We start from the raw sequence: 12,766 nt of genomic DNA, 5'->3' as shown, positions 1-12,766 counted from the left end.
ATGGAAAAACTCTACAATGAAAATGAAGGAAAGCTGGAAATCGAGGGAACGCCAGAAGATGAAGTAGATACAGAAGATGAAGGAAAATCAGATGAGGAAGAAAAGCTGGAAGTGGAGGGGAAGCCAGGGCATGAGGGGAAGCTCCAGACTGAGGGACAGCCAGATGATGAGGGACAAGCAGAAGATGAGGGAAAGCAAGAAAAGCAGGGCAAGTCTGAAAATGAGGGAAAACCACACAGTGAGGGCAAGCCAGAATCCCTGGCAAAGGCTGAGAGTGAGTCGCGGGCTGCCGAAAAGCGCCCAGCTGAAGATTATGTGCCTAGGAAAGCAAAAAGAAAAACGGACAGGGGGACAGACGATTCCCCCAAGGACTATCAGGAGGACTTACAGGAAAGGCACTTGGGCAGTGAGGAGATGATGAGAGAATGTGGAGATGTGTCAAGGGCTCAGGAAGAGCTAAGGAAAAAACAGAAAATGGGTGGTTTTCATTGGATGCAAAGAGATGTACAGGATCCCTTTGCCCCAAGGGGGCAACGGGGTGTCAGGGGAATGAGGGGCGGAGGTAGGGGCCAAAGGGGCTTACATGATATCCCGTATCTTTAATGTCTTTGGCGTTCATTTCTGATTTCTCTAATGAGAATATTGCCGATCCTGCTTTTCCTGGCAGGAATTTGCCAGGCTACGTGCTTTAAACTTAGGCTGATACTTTGCTTTAGGTGTCACTCTTGTTACCAGCAGCCTTTTGATCCAACTACAGTGTTCTCTGTCTTTCATTAGGGGATTTTCACCCATGTGCATGGAAAAGGTGTTCATGGTACACTGTTAAAATAACAATAAAGAAAAAACAGTTTTCAGAACCACATATACAGTATCGGCCCATTTTTGTAAAAATGTAAATGTTTGGGGCGCCTGGGTGGCTCAGTCGGTTAAACATCCGACTTTGGCTCAGTTCATGGGTTTGGGCCCCACATCAGGCTCTGTGCTGACAGCTCAGAGCCTGGAGCCTGCTTCAGATTCTGTGTCTCTCTGCTCCTACCCTGCTTGTGTTCTGTTTCTCTCCCTTTCAAAAAATAAATAAACATTAAAAACTTTTTTAAAAATATATAAATGTTTGCATAATGGCTTTGTGCATAGAGAAAGTTCTGAAATGTGTACGCTAAAAAGTAGGTGATGGTTTTTCCTGCGTGGTAGCCAAAAATAGGTCTCATCTGTACTCAAACATAAGTCCAGTCACCTGACCCCTCCATGCCATTCCTCTGTGAGCGTGCCCATTCCCATGCCTTCCAGAATGTAAAATAAGTAAAACTCATGTTATCTCTGGGATTCATAGCTAGAGAAATCAATCTGGTGGTTATAACAACAGATCCAGTGCTGTAAAAGTCAGTCTTGTCATCTGTGAAATGGGAATAAAACTTAACCTCACAGATTGCTGAGTGGATCAGATGGGATACTGAGTATGTGAGCTATGTTGGGCTGGCACCTTTGCAATAGTAGGACCCTGGACTGCCAGACACTCGGGAGAGGGCTGAAGTTAGGTCTCACCTGTGCCTAGGAACAAGTCCAAGCAGCTGAAAAGAGGGTGCCCCCTTTCTCTGGATATCTGCTGGGCATTCCTGTTCTGCTCTGCCCTGTATCCTCTGCTAACAGCTATTGACATGGAGTCCTCATGATGACAAAGCCCCTCTGATTCCCTATAGTCCCCAAAGGGCCAAAGTACCTACTGGACTGCCATAGGAGTGTGGATAAAACCCCTCTCCCAACTTCAGAGTTGTGCCTGCTCAGATGGTAGTGCCCCACAGCTACTTGGGCCTCCCTGTATTACATAGTTCTGAGCACAGTCATTACCATTTTTAGTTCATTTTATATGTGCTTAGAGTTTTTTTTTTTTTTTCTCTTCAAAGGACTCGGATATTAGGGGTCCACTAGGGGCCTGTGTCCTGAGACTAATCTATGGAGCACACAATAGATGATGATTTGAACTGAATATTACACTACAGTACCCCAGGTAAACCATGTCTAAACTTACATACACTTTTCTTAGTGTGAGTTTTCTAAAAAGTCTCCAGGCTGGCTAGTTACATAAAATCAAAAGACCTGTCCACAAATAATCACAGAGGTTACACAACTGGGTTTCAAGCTGAAAATACCCCTTTCCATTGCAAACCAATTCCAACTGAAAACGGTAATAGTACTCTTAAAAAAATTAAAAACTCTCAATGTTAGGCATTTTCTTTAACCCACCAGTATGTACTTTGATCAAAACACTTTCTTATTCATCCTGATATCCCTTACACTGCCCTTTACACATGCACTTAATAAATTGATTGAATCAGGAGCCCTGAGTTTAAATAGATAATTGTTCATGGATTAGAAGACTCAATAGTGTTAATATGGAAATAAATTCTCTCTAAAACTAATCTGTAAAGTCGATGCCATCCCAATAGAAATCCCAGAAAACTGGGATTCTAAAAGTTATATGGAAAGCGCACAGGACATAAGATAGCCAGAATATTTTGAAAATGAAGAATAAAATTGGAGGACTCACTGCCTGACTTCAAGACTAACTAAAGCTACAGTAATCAAGACTGTGTAGTACTGGCATAAGGATAGACCTATAGATCAATGGAATAAAACAGACATTCCAGAAATAGATCCACATATATATATAGTCAATTCATTTTTTAACAAGATCCCAAAGTGGGGAGCCTCGGTGGCTCATTCGGTTAAGTGTCCGACTTTGGCTCAGGTCATAATCTTGCAGCTCATGAGTTCGAGCCCTGTGTTGGGCTCTGTGCTAACTGCTCAGAGCCTGGAGCCTGTTTTGAATTCTGTGTCTCCCTCCCTTTCTGCCCCTCCCCCACTCGCACTCTCTCTTAAAAATAAGTAAACTTTAAAAAAATTTTTTTAAAGATCCCAAAGTAATTCGATGGAGAAAAAGATACTTGTCAATAAATGATTCTGGAACAATTAGATGTTGTCTTAGTTCTGGCTGCTATAACAGAAATACTATAGACTGTGTGGCTTAAACAACATTTATTTCTCACAGTTCTGGAATCTGGGAAGTCTAAGATCAAACCACAGGTAATTTGGTGTCTGGTGTGAGGCCTTATTCCTGGTTCATAAAAAGATGTTTTCACACGACATAAGGTGCAAAGGAGATTTCTGGTGTCTTTTTTTAAATGTTTATTTATTTCTAAGAGATAGAATGAGGAAGATGGAGAGGGAGAGAGAGAGAATCCCAAACAGACTTTGCGCTGTCAGCATAGAACTCAATGTGGGACTCGAACTCATGAACCCTGAGATCATGACCTGAGCCAAAATCAAGAGTTGGACACTTAACCAACTGAGACACCCAGGCGCCCCTCTGGGGTCTCTTTTATAATGGAACTAACCACATTCATGACAGCTCCACCACATGATCTAAACACTTCCCAGAGGTCCCACCTCCAAACACCATCACATTGGATGTTAGGATTTAACATACAAAGTTTGGGGTTACACAAATATTCAGTCTGTAGCAGACATCCATATACAAAAAAAAAACCTACCCTTGCCTCATACCATATACAAAATATGAAGTCAGAATGGTTCAAATCAAAATGCAAAACCTAAAATTATTAAAACTTCATTTAAAAATAGGAAAAAATATGGAATAGTCTGTAGCTGCAAAGTAAAATATTGATTATTTAATGTTTTAGTGGTTTAAAGACTTTGAAATTATTTTTCTGCCACTATCTACTTAATATGTTCCAGTTTTTCCTACTAAGAAATAGAAAAAGGAAAATGCTAATGATAAAACATTTAAATGCAGACAATAAGGGGCACCTGGGTGCCTCAGTCAGTTAAGCATCTAACTCTTGATTTCAGCAATGCTCTCTCTCTCCCCTGCTCACCTTCTCTAAATAAATAAATAAATAGATAAACAAACAACAAACAAACAAATAAAATGCAAAGAATGAAATTTAAAATATTGTTAGAGGAGCACCTGGCTGGCTCATTTGGTGGAGCTTTTCAACTCTTGATCTTGGGGTTGTGAGTCCAAGCGTTTGTGAGTTCAAGCCCCATGTTGGGGGTAGAGATTATTTTTAAAATACATAAAATAAAATATTGTCAGAAAAATAGGAATAAAGGGGTAATCTTGGGTTAGGTAAACATTTCATAGGGGCGCTTGAGTGGCTCTGTCAGTTAAGCATTCTGACTCTTGATTTCAGCTCAGGTCATGATCTCATTGTTTGTGGGATCAAGCCCCGCATCCAGCTCTGTGCTGATAAGACAGAGCCTGCTTGAAATTCTTTCTCTCTGTGTCTCTCTCTCTCCCTCCCCCACTCATGCTCCCTCTTTCTCTTTCTCAAATAAATAAACATTTTTTTTTAATTATTCAGAGCTTGGCTCCCTGAGCCCCTCCCTGTCTGTACAGAAGTCTGGTCATCTCAATTACTTTTTCAAAAGTTTATTTATTTATTTTGAGGCAGAGAGCAAGTGAGTAAGGGGCAGAAAGAGAGAGAGAGACAGAATCCCAAGCGCAGAGCCCATTGCGTGGCTCAAACCCATGAACCGTGAGACCAAGTTCTTGCCTGTTTCCAACCACTGGGAGGATCTTGACATCTAAAGGCTACTAGGACACATTCCCTTCTAAATGGCCCATATCTATTATATTCAGATAGTGAGTGTACGCACTGGGGGTGTCTGCCACAGAGGAAACTCTCAATAATTGGGAGACAAAAGACGACCATCTCTGTAGATATCATCCAGTTTTTCCTCCCAACAATCCCAATGTTTGCTCAGTGAGCCCATGTAAAGTGGCCAGGGAAGCAAGAACAGAGCTATGCAAGAGTGCAACAATATTGACTCTCCTTACCAACCTGATCTGACTACTGTCACAGATGAGTACAGAACCTGCCAACAGCAGAGGCCAGTGTTAAGCCCCTAATATGGCACCATATCCAGGGGGTACCAGACATCCACTTGGGAAACATTGATTACAGTGGACCTCTTCCACCACAGAAAAATGGTGCTTTGTCTCCAAATGAAAATAGTTACACTTTCTTAGATACCAGTTTTATTGAGATATAATTCACATGCCACAAAGTTCACCCCCTCTTTAAAGTATACAGTTCAGTTATATTAGTATATTCACAAAGTCGTGCAACCATCACGTTTTAGAATATTCTTACCATCTCCCAAAGAAAACCTATATGTTATCAATCACTACATATTCTACTCCACCACCATCCTCACCCTACCCAGTAACTGGCAACCACTAATCTACCTTCTTGGCTCTATGGATTTGGCTATTGTGGACATTTCATACAAATGGAATCATACAACATGTGTTCTTTCGTGACTGGCTTCTTTTACTTAACATAATGTTTTCAAAGTTCATCTATGTTGCAGCATGTATCAGTACTCCATTCCTTTTTACTGCCTATTAATGTTCCATTAGATGCTATATCACATTAATTCATTCATTCATCAGTTGATGAACATTTGAGTTGTTTTCATTTTTGATTATGATGAATAATGGTGCTATGAACATTTGTGTAGAAGCTATTGTTTGAACACGTTTTAATTCTTTGGAGTATATATGTAGGAGTAGAATCCTGGGTGATATGGTAACTCTATGTTTAACATTTTGTGGAACTATCAAATGTATTTCAAAGTGGCTGCACCATTTTACATTCCTACCAACAATGTATAAGTTTCCAATTTCTTCACATTCTCACCAGGACTGTTATAGTCTTTTTATTTTATCTATCCCTATTGATATGAAGTGGTATCTCACTATAGTGTGATTTGCATTTCCATAATAGGTAATGATATTGCACATGTTTTCATGAGCATAGTCACCACCATTTGTATATCTTCTTTAGAGAAAGGTCTACTCAAAACATTTGGCCACTAAAAAATAAATTCGGTTACTTGTCCTTTAAATGGTGATTTAAGAGATCTTTTTTTTTAAATTTTTTTTTAACGTTTATTTACTTTTGAGACAGAGAGAGACAGAGCATGAACAGGGGAGGGGCAGAGAGAGAGAGGGAGACACAGAATCTGAAACAGGCTCCAGGCTCTGAGCTGTCAGCACAGAGCCCGACGCGGGGCTCGAACCCACGGACCGTGAGATCATGACCTGAGCTGAAGTCGGACGCATAGCCGACCAAGCCACCCAGGCGCCCCAAGAGATCTTTATATGTTCTGGGTAAAAGTCCCTTGTCAGACATTTGATTTGCAAGTATTTTCTCCCATTCTGTAGGTTGATTTTTAACTTTGTGGATGCTGTCTTCTGAAGCACAAAAGATTTTTCATTTTGACTAAGTCCAATTCATCTATTTTATCTTTCATTGCCTATGCTTTTAGTGTCATGAGAGTATTATAGGCTTAGCTCTTATACATAGAACTACGATTCATTTTCAGTTTTTTTAGGATGTGAGGTACGGGTTCAAATTAATTATTTTGCATGTAGTTATCTAGTTGTCCTAGCACCATTTCCTGAAAAAAAACTATTTTTTCTCCCATTGAATTGTCTTGGCACATTTGTCAAAAATCCATTGACCATAAGTATGAGGGTTTAGTTTTAGACTCTGAACTATATTTAGGGTTTAGTTCTAGACTCTGAACTATATCTATATGTCTATCCTTATGCAAGTACCACACTGTCTTGATTATTGTAGCTTTATAATAAATTTGGAAATAGAGAACTCTGAGGCCTCCAATTTTCTCTTTTTTCAATATTGTTTTGAATATTCTGGGTATTTTGGATGTCCAAAAAAATTTCGAGATCAACTTGTCAAGTTCTGAAAAAATGTCAGCTGGAACTTTGATAGGGGTTTCAGGAAATCTGCAGGTCAGTTTGGGAAGTATTGCCAAGTTAACAATATTAAGTCTTCCAATCCATGAACACAGAATATCTTTACATTTATTTAGGTCTGATTTAATTTCTTCAAACAACATTTAAAAAATTTTCCAGTGTACAATGCTTGCATTTCTTTGGTTATATTTATTCTCAAAAAAAAATATTCTTTTGGGGGAGCCTAGGTGGCTCAGTCGGTTAAGTGTCCAACTTTGGCTCAGGTCATGATCTCATGGTTGGGGAGTTCGAGCCCCACATCACATCATTAGTGGGGAACCCACTTTGGATTCTCTGTCTCCCTCTCTCTCTGCCCCTCCCCCACTCACACTCTGTCTCTAAAAAACAAATATTTAAAAGAATTATTCTTTTGGGGGCACCTAGGTGGCTCAGTCGGTTAAGTGTCTGACTTTGGCTCAGGTCATGATCTCACCATTCATGAGTTTGAGCCCCATGTCAGGCTCTGTGCTAACAGCTCAGACCCTACTTTGGATTCTGTGTCTCCCTCCCTCTCTGCCCTCCCCCACTCATGCTCTGTCTCTCTCTCTCTCTCTCAAAAATAAACATTAATTTTTTTAAGTATTCTTTTTTATCCTATTGTAAATAGAATATTTTCTTAATTTTCATTTTCAGATAGTTCATTGCTAGTACATAGAAATACAACTCATTTTGTATGTTGTTATGGTATTCCACAACTTTTTTGAATACACTTAATAGTTCTAAAAGCTTTCTTGTGTGTGCATACCTTAGGAATATTATTTACAAGATCATGCTGTCTATGAGCATAAATTTACTTCTTCCTTCAAATCTAGAGCCTTTTATTTTTTTATTTTTATTTATTTATTTATTTATTTATTTTTTTACCTAATTGCCCTGCTAGAGCCTCCAGTACAATATGGAATAAATGCATGGGGCTAAAATATTCTTGCTTTGTTCCTGATCTTAAGGAAAAAGCATTAAACTTTTCATTATGAAGTATAACATAAGGTGTAGTTACGTTATATCTTTGTCAGGTTGAGGAAGTTCCCATTTTGTCAAATGCTTTTTCTGTCCTTAGTGAGATGATGGTTTCTTTCTTTATTGTATGAATATGGCATTTTATGTTGATTGATTTTCAGATGTCAAAAAGCTTGCATTCCTGGAGTGAATTCCACTTGGTCATGGTATCCTTTATATATGATGCTGGGTTATTTTGTTAGTATTCTGTGTCTATATACATAAGGGACATTGTTTAATAGTTTTCTTTCTTGATATTTTTATCTGGTTTGGTATCAGGGTATTTCTCACATTATAGAATGTGTTTAAATGTGTAATAATAAATAATAAATGTGTAAACCTAAATGTTTATTAATTTTCCTTTAAAATTTTAGTAGAATTGGGGTGCCTGGGTGGCTCAGTTGGTTAGGCGGCTGACTTTGGCTCAGGTCATGATCTCACAGTTTGTGAGTTCAAGCCCACATAGGGCTCTGTGCTGACAGCTCAGAGCCTGGAGCCTGCTTCAGATTCTGTGTCTCCCCCTCTCTGCCCCTCCTCTGCTCTCTCTTTCACTCTCAAAAATAAATAAATAAACATTAAATTTTTTTAAAAAAATAAATAAAAGTTTAGTAGAATAAACCAGTGAATCTGTCTGGGCCTGGGCTTTTATTTGTGAAGTTTTTTGATTACTAATTCCATCACTTTACTTGATATAGGTCTATTCAGATTTTCTAATTCTTTTTGAATCAGCTTCAGTACAGTATATCTTTTTTTTTTTTAATTTTTATCTTTGAGAGAGAGAGACAGAGTGTGAGCAGAAGAGGGGCAGAGATAGAGAGGGAGACACAGAATCCGAAGTAGGCTCCAGGTTCTGAGCTGTCAGCACAGAGCCTGACATGGGGCTCAAATCCACAAACTGTGAGATCATGAACTGAGGCGAAGTTGGATGCTCAACCAACTGAGCCACCCAAGTGCCCCAGTAGAGTGTATCTTTTAAGAAAATGTCCATTACTTATAGGTTATCTAGTTTGTTGACTTGTAACTGTTCACAGATTTCCCTTACAATCCTCTTCATTTTTGTAAGGTCAGCAGTGATGTCCCCACTTTTGTTCCTGATTTTAATAATGAGAATCTTGTTGTTTTTTCATAGTAAGTGTAGCTAACAGTTTTTTAATTCTGTTGATCTTTTTAAGGAACCAATTTAGTTTCATGGATTGTCTCTATTTTCCTATACTCTATTACATTTATTTTCACACTAATCATTATTATTTCCTTCCTTCTGTTTGCTTTCATTTAGTTTGTTCTACTTTTTTTCCCAATAATTATGTTAAGCAATAGAATAAATCTCAAAATACCTAAAAGGATTAAAATCATACAAAATATGTTCTATGACCAAAATGGCATGAAATTAGAAATCAATAACATGACCTCATGTGGGGAATTCACAAATATTAAGGAAATTAAAAACACACTCCTAAATAACCAATAGGTCAAAAAAGGGGGAGGGGGATTACAGAATCACTTGAGATACAGAAAATGAAAACACTACATATGAAAACTTATGGATGCAACTAAAGCAGAGCTTAGAGGAAAAGCTGTAGCTGTAAACACCCATATTTTAAAAAGAAGAAAGATCTCAGTAACTAGTCTTCCACTACTCAAGAAACTGGAAAGAGAATACCAAACTGAACACAAAGCAAATAAAAAAAGGAAATAATAAAGATTAGAACAAAAATTAATGAGATAGGGAACACAAAAACAAAGAAAATCAATGACTTGAACTTTTCTTCTTTGAAAAGAACAACAAAGGCAACAAATCATTAGATGCACTGACCAACAAAAAGAGAGAAAAAAAAAGTGAGAAGATTCACATTACTAAAATCAGGAATGAAACAGAGGATACCACTATCAACCTTACACAAATAAAAATGATTTTAAGACAATACTATAAAAAACTGTATGACAATGAATCAGGTAACATAGATGAAATGGACATCCCTAGAAGGACTTAAACTACCAAAGCCAAGTCAAGAAGAAATACAAAGTCTGAATAGGGAATTTGTTATTTAAAAAAAAAAAAAAAAAACACCAAAAACTTCCTGCAAAGTAAAGCCCAGGTCCAGATAGATGCACTGGTGAAATCTACTGTGATATCGTGGCTTATAATAAAAACTATAGGGATGCCTGGGAGGCTCAGTTGGTTAAGCCTCTGATTCTTGATTTTGGCTCAGGTCATGATCTCATAGTTCGGTTTGAGATCAAGCCCCATGTTGGGCTCTGTACTGACAGTGTGGAGCCTGCTTGGAATTCTCTCTCTCCTCTCTGCCTCTCTCTCTCTCTAAAATAAATAAACTTCAAATAATAATAATAACAACAACAACAATAATAATAAATATATGTATTTGGTCTTTGTCCTGTTCCTGACACAGAGCTCCTAAAACCCTTGGAATTGCCTAAGTGATGAGAGCAATAAAGGTGTCTTATTATTCATAACAAGCCCTTTTCAACCATACCAGTTTATATTAATGAGCTGACCTTTGATAAGTCCCTAGGGTGGAGGAGGCTGGTCGCCAAGTGAACTAACCATAATTAGAGGGATGAAACTTTCAGCCTATCCCTCACTCCCCCATCCCACCTCAGGAGAGGGAAAAGGGGCTAGAGGTTAATTGCCAATAGCTGATAATTTAATCAATCATGTCTATGTAATGAAGTCTCCATAAAAATCCCTGAATATGGGGTTCAAGAAGCTTCTCAGTTGGCAAACACACGGAAGTTTTGGTAGAGTAGCTCTCCCAGAGAAGGCATGGGAGCTCTACATCCTTTCCCACATACCTTGCCCTATTCATCTCTTCTATTTGTCTGTTCCTGAGTTATATCATTTTATGATAAATTGGTAATCTAGTAAGTAAAATGTTTTCCTGAGTTCTATGAGTTGCTCCAAATTAATTAAACCTGAGGTGGGGGTCATGGGAGCCTCCAATCTACAGCCAGTCAGAAGCACAGGTGTCCTGGAATTACAATTGACATCTGAAGTGGGGGTGGGTGCAGGGTTGTAGAACCACTCTACCTGTGGGATATGATGCTATCTCCTTATACACAGTGTCAGAATTAACACACAGAACACCTAGTGAGTGTTGCAGAATTGCTTAATGTGTGGAAAGCTCACACAACTGCTGTCATAGTGAAATAGTGTTGTAGTAGAGTATTGAGAGTAGACACAGAAGAGTGTGTTTTTTCTTTATATCTACCAATGTTTAAATAAATAAATGCCAATACTTTACAAATCACCCAAAGTGTTGTTAAAAGATACACTTAAGCATATTAACATTTTTAAGAGTTTGAGCAAACATCAATTCAAATCGAACAGTGCCACATTGGAAAAGGTTAAGAGTGCTCCATAGACTGGAGTGAGGGGCAGGATTTTTATAGAGAAGATGCAGAAGCAAAGTGAGAAAATTATTTAATTGGATATATCTTAAGTGGTTGCATTATCTGCGAAGCCTAATTGGCTGTTTGTGATTGTTTTCCTTAACCTTGAAGCATTTATAGAAATTGACTCTGGTTTAGGTTTTAGTTTGTTTAATTAGGCTACCAAGTCATTAGAGCCAGTTCGGTCTAATGACCTGTTTGTTCAATTACTTTAATAATTGCCTCCTTTTGGTCATCTTCTCATACATAAGAGATAAACCAAAATTTTGGTATTAGTGCCATTCTCAGTCACAATCAGGTTTAAACTATTCTTGTCTCGTGCTCGCTTCGGCAGCACATATACTAAACTATTCTTGTCTCATGAAACTCATAGGTTATGATGTCAGGTTTGTGGAAGAATTATTTTTGCAATGCATTTTGTTGTTCATCTTTTTGTTTCTTCAAGCACAGTGAGACCATCTGCTGTACTGCTGATAACTGTGAATATGTATTTAAGACCCATGAGAGAACACAACACACCAGGGAGACTACAATGATGATTATCACAGGATAAAACCAAAAGACTGAAGTATTCTCCTTAGTCAGGGGTCCCATGAACCAAACTAGTTGATATCAAATAAATTAAAGAATGTGCCTGAAGTGACATCAATCTGTTTCAGCCAAGTAGCTTGTTTGTTAATTCCTTATATTTGCTACAATACCAGAGGTGCTGGTCCAGGTAGAGTAGGAGGTATTTGCTATGGCACAAACTCCTCCTTATTGAGCCAACAAGTAATCTAAAGTAAATCTATTATCTAAAACCACCAAATCAAGAAAGCCTAGGGATTTTTATTGTGCACTTACAGCCTTAGTGTTAGATTAAGTGATAGCTGCCAGTTAAAAGAGCATCATCGTCTTATGTGTTAACAGAGAAAAAGCAAGTAGCTAAAAGGCAAAAATAAATAAATACATAGTTTTCATATTAAAGATGAAGATCTTGATCCATGATATGGAGAGCTGTCCACCTCAAGATGTCATCTGTTTCTGGGGAGGAACTTCCCTAGTTAATATTAATGTTAGATCTCCACCTGGTGTTCAGTTCTCAGAATCTGGTGGAGCCCTTTTTAATTGGGAGATGCAGAACTAAGGTTCAAGGCCCTGAAGTTTGGTGCCATATGGATAGTGAAGAGAACCTGGTATGATCCCTTTCAACAAGGATCCAGGGCACTCTGTTCTCAGGAATTCTAAATCAGAAAGTTGGGGAAAAGTTGGAAACATTAATCTGGAGAATTGTAGCCAGATATTTAGAAAAATTAGATCATTTTTCACTTGTACTACTACCCTCTCAACTCCCCAGAGCACCCCACATTACTGTTCAAGGTGTCCACATAAAATACAAACCTGACTGCAAAACAAAAATAAAAAATTAGAAAAATTTATAATCAAATCCAGTTTACAGATAGATAACAAAACCTCAGGACTAGAATCAAATATTCACAAAAGTATGTTATAGTTTGCTACTGAAACAACTTTTCTCTC

General features: G+C 38.2%; 1 protein-coding gene across 1 annotated transcript; it reads left to right on the top strand.

The window, feature by feature from the left end:
* Positions 1 to 862, top strand: TCEAL3 (transcription elongation factor A like 3). Its single transcript, XM_019431775.2, has one exon. The coding sequence runs from the start codon at positions 1 to 3 to the stop codon at positions 601 to 603; it is 603 nt and encodes a 200-aa protein (XP_019287320.2). The 3' UTR covers positions 604 to 862.
* Positions 863 to 12,766: the final 11,904 nt, after the last annotated feature.

The sequence above is a fragment of the Panthera pardus genome, unplaced genomic scaffold, assembly GCF_024362965.1.
Source record: "Panthera pardus isolate Hobbes unplaced genomic scaffold, ASM2436296v1 HiC_scaffold_27, whole genome shotgun sequence".
In the NCBI taxonomy this organism is placed as follows: domain Eukaryota; kingdom Metazoa; phylum Chordata; class Mammalia; order Carnivora; family Felidae; genus Panthera; species Panthera pardus.
Note: the sequence above shows the minus strand (reverse complement) of the source record. Positions and strands in the feature narration are given on the sequence as shown.

Bases quoted from the DNA above. Each gene is read 5' to 3' on its own strand.
- TCEAL3 (XM_019431775.2), top strand. From the start codon at position 1: ATGGAAAAACTCTACAATGAAAATGAAGGAAAGCTGGAAATCGAGGGA.